Consider the following 24,091-nt stretch of genomic DNA (forward strand, 5'->3'; position numbering starts at 1 on the left):
CAAAAGCATTGAGCATTATTCGAGCATTTTAGTGGCATTTTCCCGGGAAAATGATTTTTTCCGAGAAAATAAAGAAAATGAAGACTGTAAGGCCCGGTTCAGACTAGGCTTTTATAGATTGTGCTCCTAAAAGTGGCATAATATGCTACTAGCAGTGCTCAAAATTTTGCCAAATTATGCAAAAATTATGCCAGAATTCCCAAATTATGCTTCTGATTTCCGAAATTATGCTCACAAAATGACGTAGATTCTATACATAGAGGTGCGCAATAACGACACCAAATTATGTTTTTTAAATAAACTGTTGTAAATTTATTTGTGTTTATGGCAGTTTATCACGGCCGTCAGCTGTCCAAATTAGCTGCTCGCATCTCTAAACCGTTTGTAAAATGCCTCCAACGACTTAACAATCACAATTGTATAGCTAAAACACGCATTGCAAGAACAAACTACCTAAATTTCATTTATTTCTGTAGAAAGTACACCATATTTACTACATTTTATGAATTTATGCTCCAAAAAGTGCTAAAAATTGCTAATTATGCCGTGGCAGTGCTCGTTTCACAAATTATGCTTTTTAGCTCCAATTATGCCAAAAATTATGCTAGCACAATCTATAAAAGCTTAGTTCAGACGCGATATCGATGAACATCTCAAAGCGATTCTATCGTGAGACAAACGAATAAACGTTCATTCCTATCTTACACCACATCTTTAATGACACTGAACCAAGTTATTAAGATTTAAAAAAAAAATAGCATGAAGCTACCAGTTTTATCCCCCTCTGGGAAACAAGTTTTGATTTCTGCTAACCACACGGAAGAACGGAAAGAAACAGACAGCATTTAGTCCATACCTATGGCCAGCCGCATGTCAAGTTCAATTATCTTGTCGGCAAGGTCGTCAAATCCGACCAAAACTAAGTGTGGAAGTGTGCACAATAAACTCAAGCAAAATCACGGCTTTTTGGCTGACGTTACCGTAACACATTTTTATTTGATTTTGACCAAAAGTAAGTGTAAAAACGCGACATGCGACTGGCCAAGAGACAAAAGAACGAGCTACAATCATTAACAAAACCTTGGCTCAGTTGCTGTTTTTCTTACCTGAAACATGAAAAAGTCATGTAATTTCCCCTCTCCCCCATTTGCAATGTTGCATAAAATGCAAAAAAAATGCCTTTAGTTGCTGCCTACTTTTTCTCACAAACTTAAACGCACTGCACGCGGATTTCGGGCACATTGTGCTATCCAACACTGAAACGGGGGGATGGGCCAACGACTTTTGTCAATGATTGTAGCCTAGGCGCTTTCTGTGAGAATTTGATCGTGTACAGCCTTGCGGCCGGCCAACATCACAATATGTTACAGCCAAAGTGGGGAAAAGAGCCGGGATTTTTCTTGAAATTAGCGTTACGAGTATACGAGTACACGTCATGCTCGGGTCGGTCCTGACAGTCTTGCCGGCAAGGTACGTACGTAGAGCGTAGCCTGCGCCGCAGACGAAACTAAACCCTTGGTTAAGTCCGTCCGTTACTAGCCGGGGTTAGATTACGTTTGCGACGCAGGCTAGGTAGAGCGACCATACGGGCTATTTGCCTCTTGTAAGCATTTGTTCGGGGCTAGCATTACGGGCAGCCAAAATCAAAATGTGTAACAGCCAAAATGGATCAAAAAGCCGGCATTTTGCTTGAAATTAGCACTACGTATACACGCGTACACGTCATGCTCGGGTCGGTCTTGACAGCCTTGCGCCGAAGGTAGAGCGACCATACTCATGCGATCGGCCAAAGGATTGGCTAGGCGCTGCTTGTTAGCATTTAAACGAGACCAGCCTTGCGGGCGGCCGAAATCAAAATGTGTCACAGCCAAAATGGGCCAAAATGCAAGGATTTTGGTCGAAATTAGCGCAGGTGCTCGAGTCAGTCTTTACGGCCTTGCCGGCAAAAAAGACGACCAAACTTTGCTGGGCAAAGGCATGAGTAAGGTGCTGCTTGTAAGCATTTGATCGGGGCAATTGCCCGGTTGCATAAAGTTTATTTAGTGAGATTTTCTGCAACCATTCCAGGTGTTATGGAAGGTCTTCTTGCACACTTTCGGGAATACATTGTTTAAATCAACCGAACGTGGATTAAAAGTATGGGAAACAATGCTGTTGGGGAAAAATCCTTAGGAACTCAGACAACAGTTGACAAAGTCCCACTTAGTCTTAACTTGCTTTATGCAACCTTGCCCAGCATTATAGCCGGTCGAAATCAGAATTTGGTTACAGCCAAAATGAGGCATTCCGTGACGTCACCGCTCATGCATAACGAGAGAGAAGCCTGGGAACAGTAGTATCACCAAATCGTTCGAAGAATTAGTCACTCGAAACATTAATGCCGAGCTAATGTTGTAAGAGGAAAATATACAGTTATCACTCTTGGGATTATCCTGAATAGGCCATTTCCGAGTTACCCTTTGCCTCTTTTTTCAAAACGAGTCTACGTGCGAAACCATTCAAATGAAAATGAGTTTGATTAAAATGAAAATGGGCCTGTAGGTAGAAGTCATTTTCATATGAATGGTTTCGCACGTAGACTCGTTTTGAAACAGAGGCAAAGGGTAACTCAGAAATGGCCTACTGCCAAGGGTGGGGGCGGGAAGATTTTAGAAGAGAAGGACTGATAAAGTGCTAAATTACTAACAATACACCAGTTGATATTTAAATGCCAATGCCAGTTTACTAAAAGATAAATTACTTTAAGAATCTATGTCAAGACAAGACAGTCCATAAGTCAACAGAAACAAAAAGGATTCTGTTGCCTTAAGAAAGTAAAAGATGCGTAGCAACATTATCATAAAAAATATGATGCAACAGTTCTGTCACGCCATTTTATATGTCCATATCCGAACTGAGTTCATCACTTCACAAGCAACTTTGGCAACTGAACATGACAAATATTAAAATGTAAATAAAGACGCTTCTGAGTTTTCTTTGCTACGAAGAAGCAATGTGCTCAGATTCCTCCTGAGCGATTAAAATAATAATTATTATACAACTGCTATTTAATTCTGTCCTTGTTTTTCTCTCCCTCACTTTGTGCACAAACTTTGACATGTTTCTTGGCACGTGACTGGTTTCCAGGCCTTGAGCTGGGCACAAATCGTTGACGATCCTTGACTGACTCGGTGCTTGCTCTGTGACGTCACTAACCACACTGTTCGCACTACGTTTCTGACCTCGTGTTCTCCGACTTACAGTGTAGTTTGGTCTCATCTGAACAGGCGAGAAAAACGTTTGGAAGCTTTCCACACAGCATCTTGATTTGGAGATCTAAAAACACACAATTCACAGTGAGGTGGCCCAATTTTGATGAAAGATTTGTTTTCATAGAAGGTAGTAATTGGAGGATAACAGCAATCGCCATTAACTTCTCAATTTTAACCATTACTTGAACTGAGAATTGGACAATACCAACTTTTTAACTTACTCTTATTTAATTAAAGAGTAATGGAGTCTTAAGATAGTTCTACGCAAGAACTGATATACCAGATTGAAGATACTACTGCACTCTCAGTAAGCAGATCTTATATATTTTGCGAGGAAAGAAAAATCATTGTGGTAGAAAAGGGTGGCATAAAAAATTTTTTGATTAACATTTTGAATGAGAGGGACCAATTTCCAAATAGGAAAGACCAATATAACAGTATATGCCTGAATGAGAAAAGCGATTTTTAATGCAGTTGACAGAATTATGGTAAAACGCCAACGAAAAGGGATGCGAGTAGTATCTTTATTGTCAGTGAAGTTCACACTCGCACAACTCCCAAGAATTTCACAAAGTGATTTTGGGGTAAAGTCATCTGATTTACAGTAAGGAACTACTCACCCTATCAAGGCGTTATGGAACTCGTGAAGCTGTTGAGGAGTAGCTATCACATGGCCAGGTACAGCCTGGGTTTGAATGGACTTAAGCGAAACCTCCACCCAGCTGGACGTCTCCTGCACGTTACATGAAGAGAGGTATTAAGTTTACCGCTGACTATCCTGAACTAAATAATAATAAATAAAAAAAACACACACACAAGGAGAGGCTATTTTTGAATTGTAAGTAGAAAAAATACTACCTCTCGACAGAATGTAATGAATTCCCACAACACTTCAGATACATCCAACACCATGTAAGATGGCAGGGCTCCAGCGCACGCTTGAATCAGACCTGGAAATACAAAATTCAATGTCACTGATAAACTAAGGACGAAATAAAAGACAAAAAACGAAATAACTTTTACCGGTGATTATGTTTTGACCGTGAGCAGCAAGAATCTTCTGCACTAAGGAAAGCGTCTCTTGAAAATCAGTCTGCGACTAAAAAGAAAAAGAAAAAAAAAACAATTATAAGGCATCTCCTTTGAACATGCAGAAGGAAGAATCTAAAGTAGTCTAAAGAGCAGGGCACAACTTCGGTAAATTAAAATGAACAAAGATGGCCAACAATCCTCTGCTGATTCCACTCAATGTTCAATCCATTAGCTGACTCAGTGTGGTTTTCAATTGAGTGACGTAAAATCAAAACCGTAAAAATCACTCTGGACAATCACAAAGGAAACAAGAAACCATTTGAACCAATCAAAACTCCAAGTAAATACAGGCATCTGGTGAGAAGCACGGGAAAACAAGTGCGAACGAATTACGATTAGTTTTGGTTTTACTTCTGATTGAACGATGTAGTGGCGCGAGATTTTTGGACCAATCTGACACTAACCGTAGTAATGCAAAACCAAAGCAAATGCGAATGACTTTCGATACTTAAGACAACCGCTCTAGGCTGTTGCTTTAACGATGGGGCTTGTTTACTCCTAACGCCGTTGCCCTCCCCTTCTCTCGGGTGACGGAAGCTAGTGACAGGCTCTAGCCTGCGTTGCAGCCGCACGTATCACAAAATTACCGGGATTTAGTTCGTCTGCGATGCAGGCTAGACAGGCTCCCGTGGGATCTTTTTGTGGTGAATTTCGCTGCTATCCATCCATTCTTATATACATTTACTTATGTTTTCATACAACAGGTGGACAATTTCGATAATATCTGTCATCGTGGCATATAGTTGGTTTACGTTACAAATAACACAAAACGGTACGGTTTCGGCCTCGCAACTCGAGAAAGCTTCGCAAAACGCCATTTTCTTCCCCAATCAACAAATCTTTATTGTTCAATTGCATTGTGTGCAAAGCCTTGTAGGGAAAGCCGGTGAGGCCGCTTTTAGGCTCCAAAAAGAGCTCAGAAAAGAGTATGTTATGAGACGAACTTAACAGGATTAAGGTGAAAGAACATAACGAACCAATAACGGAAAAACAAATGATACATTACGATGTACGCAAGCATTTCCGATCAGGGAGAAGGGAGGAGAAAACAGAGACACGTCTGAGTCATACCAGCTTATCCTTCTCTGTGACGCTATTGATCAGGCTTTTAAGGAATTTCATTACTGATAAGTTGGCGTCCCTGTGTTCCAGGGTACTGGCAGCTACTGCGCACTGGATCACAGGGACGGCAACATCACACTTGAGGAATGCCAGAGGACACTTCTGAAGGCATCTGCATAGAAACAAAATAAAAACACGTAAGATAACACAATAACGTAGAATCCCGGTTTAATAAGCCCTGGGCTATACAACTTCGTAAGGGGTAACATACAATGGGCGGGCTTATAAACGGAGAGGGCGGGGTAATAAGCAGAATAAAAAACGTTTAAAAACGAGCCACGGCAGTGTCGATCGAAAAAACGTTCCTAAGTTAAAAAGCCATAATAAAGTAACATTTAGCCCTGTTCTCAGACTGTTCAGGACTGTCATCCAGCAGAGGGGGCTTATATCCGGGAGGGGGGGAGGGGGCTTAAACCGGATGTATTTATTTTCCAGGTAGATGGGTCTATAACCAGGGGGGCTTATAAGCGGGGGAGCGTAACCGAGATTTTACGGTATACGATGGAACTCACACTAGGACTATACGACTACATAAAGACATTTTCCTAATTTTTTCATGTACTCTTGCCTAATTGTGGGCATTTACTTGCGGTCATACCTAAGGGAGGTTATGTTCCGGATTTGTTTGAAAACAGACTTTTAAACTTTTACAATCAAATCACTAAATGCAAAACAAACAAACGACATCTCTCTCACCTGCCACATAACCTAAATAAATCATCAATAGTGTCAGGATGTTCAATCAATCCTCTTTCGTGACTCAAAATTTGAAATGCTGGTCCACAAAAAGCCTAAAATATTGCACACCAAAAAGCGTGAGTTCAGTTTAAATGCATTTTACTTCTGTAAGAAGACCACCACAACAAGGACAACAAAATACCACAGATTAAATACCAAGATTAAATGTAATTCTAGGCGACGTTTGATGAAGCTTGTACTGTTTCTGTTCTGAACTGGGACACCAAAAACTGAATGAGCACACAGATTCCGTAAGAGTTGTTGCTAGGTAACACGGCGTGACCTAGACGACAGGCTAACCTGGGCCGGGTTGTTCGAAAGCCGATCAACACTAACCCGGGATTAAAAGTTCATCGAAGGTTGAAATTCTCTTATGTAAATGTGTTTTTATTGCGCACGTTTTGTGGAGTTTGAGATAATTCGACGGCAAAACTGAACGACGGAAAATATAAACAGAAAATCTCACTGAAAAGTTGAAAAGCTGAGATCAAAATTCGCGTTAATCCTGGATTAGCTTAATCGTGCTTTGAACAACCCGGCCCTGAAAACTTTTTAATCAGCGCCGAATTTCAGTAAATGTTATAGAACATTTTCATGGCGGCCCTGATTGGTGGTCCTCAAAGAAAATTTATTTGTAACAACAAGAAGGAGAAAAAGGAGAAAAAGTTCAATGTTTGTAAAAAGTCGTGTTACAGACATCTCCGAATTGTTTCCGATACTTATTAACCAACAAGAAAATTGTACGAGCACTTACTGGCAAAGTTATGTTGCTACGTAACGTGATGTTATCAAAGTATGTCATGTTGCCAAGCAACATCACTTACTGGAAAGCACCGCAGGATCAACAATTCTCGGATACCTAATATTCTGCTAACCTTCACAACATAATAATTACTCGTCACATGACATAATATTCGCCAAAACGGTAAAAACGATACACGTACAAGGTTAATGGAAAACTTTATGACCATATTAAGTCTTGTTAGTAATTAAACAGATTATTCTTTATAAACCTACCATTGTCATGCCAATAAGTCCCGGGACACATCCAGATTCGTCACCATACTCATCAACTAATATACTGCCCAGGTACAGAAAGCACGAGTGGGGATTGGTACCGTACACACTCACCATCTGTTTCAGACAACAGTAATGTGGTGTTACAATATAACACTTGCTTGTGAACCAAAACTTGAATTATGATCGTAACAAGATACACTATTAACACAGGGAACGATTCTATATTTAACAATAAGATAACCTGCGCCGCAGACGAAACTAAACCCCTGGATAAGTCCGTTAATAGCCAAGGTTAGATTACGTCTGCGACGCAGTCTACAATTAGACTACGAAGCCAACAGTCTACAAGTTTTCTATGAGCGTGAGGCTTGTTGACTATTCTCATTCATAATTATGTCGCGGAATTCAGAAGTGCGTGGATTATATAACCCCATTGGTTTATAGATAGTCGCGTTAGGTAACGCTTAAACACCACGTGCACAATCGCCGTATTTAAAGATCCCTTTGTTTAGTTTTGGGACATTTCGAAAGAGATACACAAGCCGGGAAGTTCGGGTGAATTTTCGACCCTCCCACTTCCCCTTCGGCGATGTAATACAAAACTATAGTGCTTTCTCACCCAGTCACTCAATGCCTCGGCCACAATCTTTTTTGCCATATCGTATCCACGCCGGACAATGAGCGGCATTATTAATGAGTAAGAATGGTGTACTATCGCCCATAGAAAACGAGGGCGAATACGGTAGTCTAATTTTTAACTCGGAAAAGAGTTGTAGTGGGCGAAGTGAATTCACTCCTTCCCTCCATTCTTGTTAACATAGGCACGCAATGCGTACAAGTGTTTTAAAACTTCTAGAGAATTAGACCTGTCCTCTGACTAACGACATTTCTAGTTAAATTACATAATATTAACCAGCCGAAAATTGTATTAATGTCAGTTTTTTTTAAATAGACCAAAACTTAATTTTGCAATGATATTATTATTTTTCCTAACCTTCAAAAAAACAAAAAGGAAAAGTAAAAAGAAAGAAAACAAGTTGCAACGGATGGGAACTCTATCTTTTGGCCTTTCGGCCTGCTCTCGATAAGCAGCTAGGTGACAATCAAACTTAATAAAGTGAACTAAAGTGTGGAAAGTTTAACACCAATTGTTTCGGCAAATCTTTATTTGTCACTTTGTTGTTTTCGATTCTTGTTTCATAATACCCTTTTCCGAGTTTAGTGGCTTAAAGCCACTTTGATTTTAGTAAAAACTCTAAAGGATTACAGTCCAAAACCTACAATCAAGAAAAATTGTTTCTTTTTAAAAGAGCAACGCGTGCCATGGGAGAACCAATCAGATTAGCGGATTCCCAATAGAACACAGCTGAGTTTCTACTAAAAGGTGTTATTACTTAGTACTGTTTTTGAACTAAAACACATCACCTGTGACACCAATGGAGAGAGCAAGTTTATGGCCGATTTACCAAGGCAGCGAATTGCGAACCTAATACACCTGAAGAACACATGAAGATTGAATAAAATAAGTAAATATAAAGATGGGAAAAGTGTAACAGGATAACTAAGTATAGTAAATGACGACAGGCCCGGTGGTTTTAAAGAGAGGTTACCCTATCCAGGGTTTAAGTTAAGTCACAGTGTCAACAAGGTATTGCAACGATTCAAAATCTCACTGACTATCCAGTGAATCTTACAAAGGAACATCAACAATGCAATTAATGTTATGTGCTCGACAAGCTGGGCCAGACTATAATTGAAGGTAAAAACAATAACAACAACAACGACAACTTCCAAGCAAATAAAAAGGTCCTTTCTTACCTACAGCACCTCTCAATAATCTTGAGTTCAGCCCGATATTTATCACAGATACTGGAGAGTATTGGCCACACCTGCAACGCCAAACACATCAGAACTGACTTAAAGAGTCTGTGTCACGGCTGAGTTCAGTCTGTCTTATTAAATTTGCCACGTACTCGCTACGATAATGGTAGCGAAGTAATTTCTCCTATGGACCAAAATGACAACCAATTTATGCCTCCTGTGCGTTATAATTAAAAGATACTTTAAAAACCTTTCAGCCTAACAGTTTTGGAAAAACCATATCGCAATCTGTTTTACTCTTATACAATGTTTGTCCATCTGTACTTTTTTTTGTATTTTTTTGTGTTATTAAAATGTTCCATCACTGTTTACGTGGTTATTTTTATATGTCACTCATTTCAGTGGTCCTTTTTCTTATGTCTAAATTTAGCTAAAATCCGTGACACAGTTCCTTTGACTAAAACTTGCTATCACCACTACTTCATTCATAGTTTTATTTGCACAGTCCAGAAGGGCTTACCTCCTCCACAACTGTAAGTGCTGGATGCACCTTGCCATTGTCTACTTTGGGATTGATATATCTGCAACACAGTGAAAATTAATTTATACATGTAGTTAGTGCGTTTGCAACATTCATGATTCGTAAAGCAATGAGCGTAGAGTGTCAGGGCTTGAGACTAACTTTTTAACTCACTGGTTTACTGGCTAGTGACATGTCAGATTTTTACTAGCCAAAAGTTATTTTTCACTAGTCAGGTATATTGATTTCTATCAAGACGGTTGACTTTTCCGAGTTTTTCACTAGCCAAATGGCTAGTAGGAATGCTAAACCTGGTAGCCAAAACCTAAATTTTAGTAGCCTTTGGCTAGTTGGCTACCGTTAGTCTCGAGCCCTAAGTGTTATCACGCATGCTCACCTAAATGTGGCTGCTAGTCTGTCTAGCCAAAGAGTTGGGTCTGGATACGAGTTCACTGGTGCTGATAAAATCTTGGGAATAGAAACATCAGAATAAGAAATGTTTTCAAATAAACGAAAGGTTATGAACAATCTGCAAAAAATGAACCACCTAGTAGTTCACGTTAGCTAAAATAGTAAACAGAAATCTGCTTTGCGCGCTTGATTCTTCCCCTGCCCAAGAGACGTCCTAGCTTCCTCGCAAACGCGTTTTGGGCTCGTCACTCATTCTTCTGACTTGAACGACTGCTTAACAGAGCAGCTAATTCCGTTTGCCAGGAGGGAGAAGAAGAGCCCAAAGAGCATCTGCATACCTATAGGAGGTTATAGGCTGCTCACAGCTCTCTTTTTTCGTATTTTATTCGATCGATGAGCGTGGAGAAAGAACGGCGAGAGAAGTAGACGCCGCGCTCGCTTTTTTTGCGTTGAAAAAAAAAAAAAAAAAAGGCTGTGGACAGTCTAAGGAGGTTTGAGACATCTGACATACTACTCGTCTTTTCCATATTCATTTTGATGGGAAAAAGACATTTATTACCCTTGGTAATTAATTTAGCACAAGTGCTGATGGGGCTGAGCTTTCAAACATTAAAAACGAATATTGCAAATTCAAAACAAGGTTAAAACTTCCAACTGGCAGGAGAAGAACCAGTTGTCATTTACAAGCGTGCCTGGGAAGTTGAACTCGGGTCTACCATGAAACTACTCCAGGCATTGGTCAGTATGGGACTTGTACCCAGGACCACGGGATTTCAAGTCTTCCTCCTCCTATGCCGTAATTCTATCATGTGCTCTACGCGATAACTTAGCCATGTTGCATGACAATTGTGAAATAGAATCATCTTAGAATTGTTAGACTCACCTGCTTAAGAGACGTTATATGAATACCACATATAGAATGTAAGCCTTCAGAAAGTTTGTCAGAAGGAACTCGTTCTAGAACTTTACACACTCCTGTAACAAATAAGAATGTAAACTGATTTAAGTTACACTGCCTGGACATGGTCAAAACATGTAAATTCAAGGCATTTCAGTTTCAATCTTCACTAGTGGATTAACGCAGCAACAAAGAGTTTCATTTGTACGTTTCATACGTAATATATCAAACACAAGCGACAGTATTTCATCTGGATATCCAAACACCAAGAAAGTAGTTAAACTAAGACAAGCAGCAGAGTATTTTGATGAAATTCAAGGTGTTTGGATAACCGATGAAACACTGTCTCGAGTGTTGGATGTATCTTCTCAATCAAAACAAAAACTACGAAGTAAACGGAGAAATAAAACTGTAAATCCAAACTTCCTTCTCGGCTATGATTTTCTTTGTTTAAACTCGATGGATTATTAATAAGTTTGTGAAAGTATATAACAAACAGCTAACCTTTCAGGAGTCCAATATAAGAATCATGTGAGATAGATAGTGAATCCGCTGCAACTACCACCTATGATAGATATTTAAAGATTACTATTAAAAGATATTTTAAAGTTCACTTCATTGTGAAACTAACGTCTTATCATACCTTGTGTGTGATATCTTTGTGATACATTATGAAGTTTTTTAATTTCATGTGTGGTGTTATGTCATTGTTGACTTCATTCCTGACCCAGGGCTTTTTCCATGTTGTTTGGGGGGGGGGGGATGGGTGGGGTGCGCTTTCTTCTAAAAAATTACAGGGGTGATTTTGAAAACATCTCTAACAGCTACCAGAATTATGTTTGATGGCGTGGCTCAAATTGATTTTTCACCCCCAAATTGGTACTTATTCTAAAACAACACACCCACCTCCCAAACTGAATGTATATCATTTTATTTTTTTGGTTAATTCAAGTCTTGAGAGAAAGAAAAAGACCAGTTAACTGACAAATATTTTCTGTGGCCATTTCAGCTCAATACCCTAAGGGCATTGTGACACCCTAAGGGTATCGTGATAATTCAAATAGGTCATGTTAGATTTTAGCACCCCAAGCAGTACCAAACCACAAATTTTATCCCCTAAAAGGTACGATGAGCACCCACATCAGTTTTACATACGAAATCCCCCTCCAGACCAAAGTTCTGATACCTTATTGTTACTTATTTTCGCGGGCACTTAATTTCGCGAAAATGGAACAGGAATATTTCGCGAGTCTTAATTTTCACGATTTGGCCAAAACTACGTAATTAGCATAAAAAATACAATAGAAATCGGTTGGAATTAATTTTTGCGGGTCTTTAATTTCGCGATTTTTTGAAAATCGCGAAAATCGCAAAAATTAAGTCCCGCGAAAATAAGTAACAATAAGGTAGTTGGATTATTTAACTAATCTCAGGGATTTCATATACCTAAAGTATTTGTTCTCTGAAAGAGCAAGCCCATGTTACTCATTAAATGAATATTGGTAATGACATACATAGAAATCAAGTTAAAAGATTATGTTCAGCTAGCCATTAACAAGCAGTTCTTCTTTACCTGAGCTAATACGTCAAAATATTTTGTCATCTGTGCAAAACATGACATACAAAGGCTTTCAATAGCTGATGCTGAGACGGACGACAGTTTAGGATCTTGAATATTAGACAACAAATATTGAAGGATAGGATCTGTAAAAGAAACAAAAATTAGGTTAAGACATCTAAGAAGTGACAAAGCCCCAACAAAAAAGCAACTTACAATAGTTTACAGAGAATGTTATGGTTCTTTAGTTTATGATTCATGAGGACTTTGATTTTCAGCTTTAGATAATTATTAATACTAAGATAAGACTCTAGATGGCTGTTATTTTGTCTTGAGGAGCAGGGGTGGCGCAGTGGTGAGAGCGCTCGCTTCCCACCAATGTGGCCCGGGTTTGATTCCCGGACCCGGCGTCATATGTGGGTTGAGTTTGTTGTTGGTTCTCGTCCTTGCTCCGAGGGTTTTTCTCCGGGTTCTCCGGTTTTCCTCCCTCCACAAAAACCAACACTTCTAAATTCCAATTCGATCAGGGATTCAGGGCCACAATGAAAACTACTGGGACACCAGTAATTGTGTTACCCTTCAAAAGTCGTTTTTTTTTTTTTTTTTTTAAGTATTATTCCCAGTTTGTAGGTACAGAAAATGTTTGGTGAAAACACTGCTTAAAGGCAAGTACACAAAACACACAAAAAAGGCTTTTCCTGAGGTTCCCAGTTTTTGGTTTTAATTTTTTTAAACTGTTTGATTTTGAATTTTCTTTGTTTAAGACTATGGTAATGAATGTGAAACAAAAAAATAAAAATTAATTAAAATTAAAAATTGGTTGAAAAAATGTATGTTGTGTTTGAATTTCGTAATTGGTTGAATTTTTTTAAAACCAGTTTGATTTTTATTTTTCACTGTCCCATTTGTCTGAAACAAAAGAAAAAGAAAAATCAAACTGGTTTGAAAAATTTTAAACCAAAGATAAAATTCATCCACAACATATACAAATCAAAACAAAATTTAGTCTCCATACCAAGATATTCAGGATGCTTCTCTATCCAATCTGCCAGTTCACCAACAAGTTTAATACTGGTGTGTCTAACAGCAACATGACAGCTTGATGGTAAATTTAACACCACTGGCAGGAAATGACCAACTACTTCAAAATCCCTACAGAAGAAAGATAACAATGATAGTAATTATTACAATAGAAATTACGGAGTAAAACGGGAGCTAGATGATGGGACAGTTTAGGTTAAATGATGGGAATTCTTTCTTGGAAATCACCTGAGTGAATTGACCAAAGATTGTTACCTACGGAAGTTGGAGAGGTAAATATTGAAAAAAAACTCTTCATTCCTGAGCTTAATAAACATTAAATCAAAAAAAAAAAAAAATCTAGTGACTGACTGCTAGACTGTACAATCATGTATATGTTGTGGTTTAAATTTATCATTGGTTGCAAATGGAAATTTTTCAAAACAGTTTGATTTTATTTCCCACTGTTTCAGATTATGACAATGAATATGAGACAATGAAAAAAAAACTGGTTTGAAAAATTATTTTTAAACCAAAGATAAATTTAAACCACAACATATACATGTACATTTTCTCCCACTGGGTTAAGCCATTATATCCTTAGAATCTTAATTCCCTAAAAAGTGGATAATTGAACATGCACTAACAAAGTACGGTATGCAATCAACAACTTCATCACAAGGCAAAACCATCTTACAGTGGCACATTCCTGGCAACTGTTGACATCACAAACAAGATGGCTTCTGACGCTTCCCAGGGTATTGCGTTTCCTTGCTGAACAAGGCTGTTGTACATCTATCAGAATAAAAAAATTCAGGTATGAATTGATCAGTTTGCATGGTAAACTACACAGTAATGTGTTCATACAATTTTAAATAGAAAGGCCAATCCAGGAATTGTAATTCTCTAGACTTGCTTAATCCCAGTTGTCCTACCTGTCTGAAACAACTTCCTGATCCTACAATAAACACACAATCCTTGATGAGATCTGCTACCCTGATACGAAACTCCCCAAACTCATCACAGTCATCTGGGATACCCTCCTTTAGAATAAAACAAAACAGAACAATGTTGTCAACTTCAGTAGTTTAATCCACGTTTGCAACACTGTTCCGCAGAAAGATCATTTGACAAGATGAAAGAATAAACAAGATACAGTTATCTTACAGGCTTAGTAGTCACATGAGGGTACTTACAGCATCACTTTCCAGTCGGCAATGGACACAGAGTGCTTCAAACAGGCTTTCAAAATAAGGTCTAAAAAGGGCTGTCTTGGCTTCATCTTCAGTCTTGAACAAAGCTTCCGATAAGCGATACCAGAAGTTGAATGTTACCTCTGCAACCTGACATAAGCACAAATAGGTTCACATACTGCATGTATGCAGTCTGGGGATTGTGGAAGAGGATTTTTTTTGGCATCCCCTTGATGGGGAACTAAGGAGTCTGATTTTGAAATTCACAGAGAGCTACAAACTGCAATTGAAACTACTATTTTCTTAGCGACTTCCTAGTAAAAAGTAACTGTTGTTGCTAACCTTAATTTTGGGATCCATCATATATCATGGCATAAGAAAAGTTTCTCCAGCAAATATTGGCACTGTACAATTGTAGTAAACAAGGATATCATACCTCATATTGATGGTACTTCACACAAGTCAGTATTATGGTGAGTGTTCTTAGATCTCCGAGGTCCTGCAGGAAAAGACAGTTCAACAGTCTATACAGATTTTCACCCTTCTTACATCTCACTTGTCTTGGATTTTAAAACTTTTTAGGACTTTCAATCAGACAAGAATCCCATAAAATTATTAACAGTGGCTAAATGAATAATAAGAGATAAGTATAAAACTGTTGCAGTGTAAATCTTCACTGTTTTACAAATGTAAATAAAAGATTCAATTGGATATAATTGTGTGGCTGCCCAATCTTATTATGTGGGAGGCGCGGTGGCCTAATGGTTAGCGCGCTCGGCCCCGAGTCGAACGGCCCGGGTTCGAGACCTGACCGGGGCGCTGCGTTGTGTTCTTGGGCAAGACACTTTACTCTCACAGTGCCTCTCTCCACCCAGGTGTATAAATGGGTACCGGCGAACTTACTGCTGGGGGGTAACCCTGCGATGGACTAGCATCCCATCTAATGGGGGAGTAGCAATACTCCTAGTCGCTTAATGCTACAGAAACCGGGATAAGCTCCGGCTGTATGGGCCACTTAGGCTCGGACACAGACTTTACCTTTTACCAATCTTATTATGGCTGCCCAATCTTGTTAGCCAATGGTGGTTATTCTGGGCAGCCATGCACTTTACTTGATTTCTTTTATTATTGTATTGTTAATTTAATTGAATGTAAAGGGTGCAAATAAAGTTATTGTTGTTGTTGTGGCATCACAAAAAAGGGTGTGTCACATAACTCAGATAATGTATGTCTACTGGGTAAAAATCATAGATTTTGAAATCGCATATTATTACGGCAGGAAGAGTAAAAATTATGCACACTTACCCTTCCAGGTGCCTCCACAATTACAGGTAGAAAAGATTCTCCCATTTCAGTGAAAACTCTGCACAAGTTAAGTGCTCTGTAAAATAATCATAAAAAATGAATTAAAAAAATTATTTTGAGGGGTTATTCAAGTGAAAAGTTTAAAAAATGGATATAGTGTATCCACACTGTAGGTAAAGGGGTACCATTTTGCCAAAAATGGTAAAATGACAAAGGTTTGAACCTTAGGGCAGAGCCCTAGTATAAAAATACTTTTGAATACCTACCCCCTCCCTAAGACTACATTTTTGTCCACAAAGCATTAGTTAAAACTGTACCTTGTAATAATAATAATACCGGTACATGTTGCTCATTAACTCAATTACCTGTCAAAGTCCTCACTTTGAACAGCTTTCTCATAAGCTGAAGGTAACATCATAACAAATTTAAACAGTCCTTCGGCTAACTTTTGCTGTTTGTCAAGGTTCTAAATAGAAAAGGGAAGCAATCATGTTACAAATAAACAAAAGTTCAGTTAACAGTACCGTGTGAAAAATCATGAACGTGAGTCAATAGCTGCTGTAAATAGAGAGCAAGCTGCTGATGTGTGCGCAGTTGATCAGCTTTTATTGCACATCAAGCAAGGAGAATTGAAAACTTAATTAAAACATCGATTGAAAACAACCACAACAGACATAGGATATTCCTAAGAAATTAACACATACAATTATATAATTTAATGACAACAAAAAAACCCACTTAATACGTAGTTATTACACACATACCTCAGATGTATAAAGTGCATTGCAAACAAAGTCTGCTGCTGCTTCATGTAACATATCACTGGAATCTGCCTCATGCTGAAAAGAAAGAAAGAAAAAAACATCAGTGGCAGGTGAGGTACATTGTATAGAAGTGTAGAATAAGAGGCTGAGATGGCTCTAAACTTTAATAATTGACTACTGGTTTATGTATCATGTACCGGTACAGAACTTTACTTACCAGTGTGTTGAATGTTGACTTCAGCAAATCACTCTGTACAAATTCAACCGGTGGAAATGCACTCAGGGTCACCCAACTACCAGCACAGCGAAACATCTATAAAGAACAAAGTTGTCAAATTACATTCTTTTGTTTCCCACAATGATATCAAGAAGGATGCAAAAAACACAGTTCTGACACCAAATATAAAATAAAATAAAAAAAACTGGCTGAAAGTGGTTGACTTCGGTCTTTGTCTTGATTTGAAGTTAGATGTCTGGAATAAAATAATTAGCACAGATCCATATACATGTAGCAGTGTACATTGGCTAGTCTTCCAGCTTATTGGCAGTCCTGACGACAAGTTTAAGAGGTTGTTTGATTAACCCAGTATAGCTAAGAGGTCATTTTATCTAGATCTGGCATAAGACAAGTAATGTTACAAAAATAATGCTGCTTGCTTGGTGAGGTTGTGGAGGTTTAAAAAAAACTAGGTAATACTGACAATACTACCATAATAAAATTTGGTTTGTATCTGATCTTAAAAAGTTGGTAAGAACTTATAAAACTGAATTTTCGGTAACTCTCTGTTACCTTCATCAGAGTTAAAATTGGTTCAGTTTTTGCATAATAAGTATTTTATATACTGTCGGTCTCTAGGGATGTTCCCAATGTTAAATAAACTTGTGGGAAATGCACATGCTCATCTTATGCCAGATCTAGATAAAATGACCTCTTAGCTATACTGGGTTAATCAAACAACCTCTTAAACTTGTCATCAGGACTGCCAATAAGCTGGAAGACTAGCCAATGTACACTGCTACATGTATATGGATCTGTGCTAATTATTTTATTCCAGACATCTAACTTCAAATCAAGACAAAGACCGAAGTCAACCACTTTCAGCCAGTTTTTTTATTTATATTTGGTGTCAGAACTGTGTTTTTTGCATCCTTCTTGATATCATACCGATATTACACCCTAATAACACAATACTACTTACTAGTCTGGAAGTAAAAAAAATACACCCCTGGCAGATTACATGTTGCAAATACTTGATGTGTACAAGTTTAGGCAAGCGAAATTGGGTTTATTTGAACACATGGCCAAAACGGACAACTACTTGACATGTCTTCACATTGTTGAACAGCAAGCATGTGCTGCTGTCACGAAATGGACCCCAACATGCATTATTGCTGCAAAGTGCTGCAGACCAGTGATTATAAAAACAATGAAAGTTCACTTACCCTGACTTTCACATTTGCATCATTTGGAAACTGGCCCACACAAGCTGCCTGTGGTAAACATGCAATGATTGTGATTAATGATCAAAGTTGCTTTAAAAACAAAAAAATAATGTAACCTTCATTTGAGAGACAGGGCTGAATAATAAATAATAATAAAAAAGTATTTTTATAGCGCCAAAATCCACTAATTGCTCATGGCGCTTTACAATAAAAAAATATTAATAAAATGATGTTAAAAAGTTAAAAACTCTAAAAATTTTAAAAACGGATATTTACAAATATAAGTTCAAATGTACCTAAATCACGATTTCATGATAATATGAACACAATTATTCAGGAATTTGTATATGGAATATATGTACAGCCCTCTACTGTGGTACCAGTTTCTTGGACTAAATGCAACAAAGCCTTTAGCTACAATATCGTCTTTAGAAGTCTGAAGAATACTTACAAGGAGACTGAGAACTGTAGCAGCTGAGGCACGAAGCTCATGTATTACTTCATCTCTTCTGTTGGCTCCTACTCTAAGGTGATGACTTCCAACCTATCCAGAAGACACAAAGAAAAATTTTCACTAAGTGTTTTATTAACTAATCTGACATTAAACCAATCATCAAGATTCAGAGTAATGCAAACTAACTTCCTCAGGAAGAACTGTTAAAATCTCCAGAAGAACAGGTAGCCTCTCTACGGTTGAACCAAATCTAAAATTGTCAAACAGAAATCACATAAAAGCTGGTCAGGAAAAGTTTAACATAACTACATGTACATTATGTATGGTATTTTTTCTTTTGTATTAAACCAAGATCTAATCTTTCTCACAAGCTTGCCCCTCTCTTATAAAAAGCAATTCAATTCTGAATGCCTTCAATAAAAAGCTGCATATTTACCATTACAAACAATCTATTTGGACATGAAATCAACCTCAAAAAAATTTGGGGGAGCAGGGATGGCGCAGTGGCGAGAGTGCTCACTTCCCACCGATGTGGCTTGGGTTTGTTTTCTGGACCCGGCATTGTATGTGCATTGAGTTTGTTGTTGGTTCTCACCCTATATCTGAGGGTTGTTCTCTGGGTTCTCCAGTTTTCCTCCCTCTCAAAAATTCAACATCCCCAAATTTCAGTTTGACCTGGAGCCCCATGCTATTTGCTTATTAGTTATGAAGGTTTGAATTCATGACCTTAGACAATAACTGAATTTATAATCAAGGTCAGTGCAAATGAAATACCTGTGGGAGAGATCACTGACAACTTCCTTCCATTGTGGCATTTGAACAGCAAGATCAGCGAGAGCTAGACACAACTAGTGTTGAGTAGATAGAAATAAAGAAAAGCTAGGTTATGTTTTATCTAAAGCTATCAAGTTTTTATCCCTGCATTTACATTTTCTTAAAGTGCATAACATTATGTGACATTGCTTCATGCATAGTGTGAATAATCCAGCAGTTATTGCTGGATATTTAATAGTCTTACCAGTAGAACTCTACTAACAAAAAATAGTGTGTTCCAATCCAACTTTAGCTAATATCAAGATACCCAAAGGCCGATTACGCGCAATGTGAATGGCCTTCCACAGTCACATAAATGCAAACTCTGAATTTTAAAGTACAGTATTTCTAACCACCCCAAGCTCACAACTCGAAATGTATGTGAACGTGTCTCTTGTCTTTGAGCAGTGAGTGAGTGATGTTTGGAAGCTCCAAACATGACTAAAATACCATCTACTGAAGGTAAAATGAATAAACTTTGCCTACCTGTGTGACAATTGCATGAGAGACATCATGAAGGGTGAAAAGGTGATCCAGAAGTGAATCTTTAAGGGACTGCAAGTTAAGAGACAGCGATAAATAAATTTACTTAATTTATTTAATTTTGAGAAAAAAGAAATAATTAAAATTTCATATGTTATATATATTATAATATTTATACAGTGAAACCCCCTACATACACATGTATGCCAATCACATAGCCATTACAATTTAGCTCTGAGGACATTTTGACTTGTACATGTATGTGCATGATTCATTGTACTCCTTTATAAATGCTGGGTCTCAAATAAATGTCGGGTCTCCAAGGTGGAGTTAAAAATAGCCCCCCTCAAGCATTTACTTGAGGCATAAAAAGCTGAAGTTGTAAATAAAAAATGTGTAAATCTGTCAAAAAATGTATAAAACCTGTTGTTTAATAAAATCTGGGCTTGAATAAACTCAAATAAACACCAGGCTGATCCACCAAGCCAAGTTTAAAATAAATGCTGCCAGGGACATTTAATCATTCAAGAAAAAATAAAATTTACTGAACATTACAAAGAACTTAACACAAATGGTTAAGATTTTGACTACATGTCTTACCTGGTACTGTGCTGGTTGCAGTTCATGAAAGTAGTATTGAACCTACAGAGGGATTGAAATTCATCACAAAATAATGAAGAAGGATACTCAGTCATCAACCTTACAGAGAAATATTGACCATAATGGCACTGGTTAATTAAAAGTTTTTTTTTTTCACACACCTTTGTTCGCATTGTCTGTGCAGCAAAATAACTTGTTTCTACATTGGCATTTAGCCTCAAAAGATGGTCGGCTATTTCCCAAGCATACATCTAACAAGAAAAAAAATCAAATTTGAATTCTTGGTATTATATAATTACACCACCTAACTATAACTAGTTGTACCCATCGGTAAGTGCCAACGAGCGAAATACTCATGTTTGTTCATAAGAACAGATAGTGAATGGTTTTTAATAAAACTATATTAGAAATGACCAAAATATGGTAAATTGTATTTTAGGTAATATGCGAAAAAGTGCTATTTCTCTGGTGTTCATAAATGACACAGGCTTGATAGCCTGCGTAGCAGGCGCCGTAGTTTTCCAGCGCGCGTATTCTCGCGATCGCGCACTCTTTTAAACACACTTAAAAACGTACACAGATGTCTGCTACGCAGGCTACGGGTTTGACAGATTGATAACTCTTGACAAATCTTTTCAACGTTAAAATGTCACAAAATGTAGGCAATAAATGAGGTTTAATCACTGTTTTTTAAATACAACACGCGATGGTTAAAATGTTTCCGTCCACAAAAGGGATAGTTGCATTTAAAGAACTTCTTATAGATCAAATCCCAAAATCAAAACTGCTAAGATGCTTTTTAAAAATAATTTTCAGTAATCAGAGACAGTAATGCACGGGTCAGATTTCAGTCTCGCATGCGAAGTGTCATGTTCAGTTACGCAAAACTTGAAAAATTTGAACAGAAAACAAAACTTGAACGGTCAAGGATTATTTGGAAACAAAATTTTTATTCAAGTTAACATTACATTTGTCGTTAGAAGTAAAAAACTTTTGACTTTCTTGTGTGTATGACATGCAGTAATTTTAGTGAGCGTCGCTTTGTATTGATGTTATTCCTACTATTTGAAGTCAACAGTCCGCTTTTGATTTTCATGTCTGTCTTCGATCGTAAATCAAAGGACTCCGAAGTCGAAAGATTATTCCATTGCTTTGAAGACCTTGATGTTCATTTTTTCGGCGGTCGAATATTGTGTAGGGTATTCTCTTTCGATTTATAATTCCCTAAAGGTGTATTTATCGGTAAAGGGATGAATGACCACATTGAAAATTTTAACAGCGAGCCGCCTGGACGCCATTTTGGTCATTAATTTTGCTCTCTAGCAAGGAGTGAGAGACTGGGAACCAGTTGGGAAGAACAATACAACCCAAATATGGGGTTTACTTACACCCAAATATGGTAAAAAAAAGTCCCTTACGCAGAACTTAAGATTTTCTCTGCCTATACACTCATACGCACACGGCTCTATGATTCTGCCGCCTCGACAGCCTCGCCTCTTGGCTCGGCTGTCTCGTTGGCAATTACTAATTACTATCATTGTCATGATCATATGGAAGGTGTGGTGGTTAGCAAGGGTTAGCAAGCTGGACTACAGATTGAGGGGTTTCAAAGTATTTTGAAGCTGTTACAAGCTAAGCTTGTTTGTCACTAGCTGATTGCTATGACCAGAGTAACTAGTGACATCCCAGGGGGGGGGGGGGTACTCTGACTTGTAAATGACGGGGATGATCGAATGGAGGCAAAACTCAGGACCCAAAAAAATCCCTAAGTCTTCAGACACTACCCAAAAAAATCCCTGGACCAAAAATAACCCCCAAAAAATCCCTTGCCAAATTACCCCTAAATTGCCAGGAGGAGCAATAATATAACACAAAGAAAACCATAAAAATGTATGCTAGTGTTTGTTTATTTCGTCATACCATCATAAATACGCCACGAGGCTGCGTTTTTAATACCCAAAAAAAAATCCCCTATTTAAATCAAGTCAAATACTTGCCAAATTTTCCGACCCCAAAAAATCCCTGAATCGAAAATTTCAAACCCAAAAAAATCCTTCGATCATCCTCGTCATTTACAAGCCGTAGTTCCCCCCCCCCCCCTGGGAGTGACATACACTGTGTAATCAAGTAGTTTGTGGCAATCCAGCAGTCAGCGGATTGTTTTGAAAACCCTGCAGATTGAGCAGTCCTGGTTTGAGCCCTGGCGCAGGTCACTGTGTTGTTTTTTGGACAAGATACCGGTATTTCACTCTCCTAGTGCCTTTCTCCACCCAGGTGTATAAATGGGTACTAATGAACTAATGCTAGGAGATATAGCCCTGCATGACAACTGTCATGACACAAGCAAAAGACAAAGTGAAAGAGAAATTATAGTCTTACCAAGAACTAACAGTCATTTGCAATTAAGCTTAAGGTAATGTTGATTGCAGGGGACAGACCCGAAACAACAAAACAAAACCACCACAACGAGCGAGGCTGCCGAAACAACTGAAATGGTCAAAACGGTCTAAACGAAACAAAATCACCGTAACAAGCAAAACCCATTAACCAGAGTAGAAAGTGCACTCGGGTTAGCCTGTTTACAGTTACTTCTCAGAAATTGTAAATATGGGTTTTTCTTGTTTCTGTGATTTGTTTCTTTTCGATTGCTTTGGCCGTTTCAGTTGTTTCGGCAGTTTCATTTTGGACATTTCAGTGGTTTTATTTTGCTGTTTTGGGTTTTTAATAGTACATGCTGGTTTGAAGCAGGTGGGCATCAGGGTTTTGCACCCAGGCAAAGTATCAGTGAGAACATACCCTCTTTGGTAAACTGAAGTCGGTTTAGACATAAAAACAGCTGGACAAAGTTCTGCTCACAGCAAACAATCTGCACTGCGCCTGGCCCATAATGAAACCTCTTTGATTGACACCTATTAGTTCTAATCATGCCCTAGCCAAGAAAACCCCAGTTGCGAAATAAAGTTCTTTGCTGCTGGAATTTGATACCCGCTTTATAACTTTGACCACTTATTTCAGTAACACTTTATGGACTCATTAAGAATAACGTTAGGATCAAGAGCAATAGCAAAAATTAAGGTAGCAAAGCCTTAAAAAAGTCCACGTCAAGTCTGCCGGCAACAATGAGCATGGCTTTTATTACTCCGAAGTACTTACCGAGCGTTGAAGTTCTTGAAGCCATTCCGAAGCCTTCTCTTTTCCAGTCGGATCCGAGTTGTTGTATAAGGCGCTAATTACAGCCCTGACTTGATCTACTGATGGCCGGTTCATGTTGGTCTCATTGACTGAAACTAATTCACGAACATGAGTTCCTGTCTCACGTAGCCGCCATTTTCTTATGTTCGATTGCTGCATTCTAAAGCCTGGGGACTAGTGTATCCCGCGGTAAATGTTTACAGCGGGCTTTACAGCGGAAAAGATAACTTCGTGTAAAAAGGATTATTTAACTCGGTGCATAAAATAAATAACAACACAAACGTTTTCTTATCTGAAGATTAACTATTTTTCATTTTTTCACTTTTTTTTAGCTACGTTTTTATTTTAGAAGTAAATTTTTCCTTATCGGGTTCGAGTGGAACTAGGAAGACA

At 38.2% G+C, this 24,091-nt stretch overlaps 1 protein-coding gene across 1 annotated transcript; it reads right to left on the reverse strand.

The window, feature by feature from the left end:
* Window positions 1–2,696: 2,696 nt before the first annotated feature.
* LOC144643841 (transportin-3-like) lies at window positions 2,697–23,872 on the reverse strand. The gene is made up of 31 exons (XM_078503221.1): window positions 23,660–23,872; window positions 20,668–20,757; window positions 20,507–20,548; window positions 19,910–19,978; window positions 19,385–19,458; window positions 18,797–18,860; window positions 18,608–18,700; window positions 18,157–18,204; window positions 16,931–17,026; window positions 16,714–16,788; window positions 16,315–16,415; window positions 15,950–16,025; window positions 15,081–15,143; window positions 14,648–14,794; window positions 14,387–14,494; window positions 14,149–14,246; window positions 13,447–13,583; window positions 12,447–12,577; window positions 11,378–11,438; window positions 10,859–10,950; window positions 9,962–10,032; window positions 9,565–9,625; window positions 9,042–9,112; window positions 8,649–8,718; window positions 7,221–7,337; window positions 6,162–6,256; window positions 5,415–5,577; window positions 4,275–4,350; window positions 4,110–4,201; window positions 3,872–3,984; window positions 2,697–3,315 (listed from the first exon to the last, which is right to left on the reverse strand). The coding sequence occupies exons 1-31, from the start codon at window positions 23,855–23,857 to the stop codon at window positions 3,255–3,257; spliced, it is 2,853 nt and encodes a 950-aa protein (XP_078359347.1). The 5' UTR covers window positions 23,858–23,872; the 3' UTR covers window positions 2,697–3,254.
* Between the last annotated feature and the right edge of the window lie 219 nt (window positions 23,873–24,091).

The sequence above is a fragment of the Oculina patagonica genome, chromosome 2, assembly GCF_052425735.1.
Source record: "Oculina patagonica isolate OP01 chromosome 2, crgOcupat, whole genome shotgun sequence".
Classification (NCBI taxonomy): domain Eukaryota; kingdom Metazoa; phylum Cnidaria; class Anthozoa; order Scleractinia; family Oculinidae; genus Oculina; species Oculina patagonica.

Coding starts and splice junctions, on each gene's coding strand:
- LOC144643841 (XM_078503221.1), bottom strand. CDS start 23,857: ATGCAGCAATCGAACATAAGAAAATGGCGGCTACGTGAGACAGGAACT. Junction 9,626..9,961: donor AGACTAGCAGCCACATTTAG/GTGAGCATGCGT, acceptor ACTGTGTTGCAG/ATATATCAATCCCAAAGTAG. Junction 7,338..8,648: donor TCTCTCCATTGGTGTCACAG/GTGATGTGTTTT, acceptor TGTCTGAAACAG/ATGGTGAGTGTGTACGGTAC.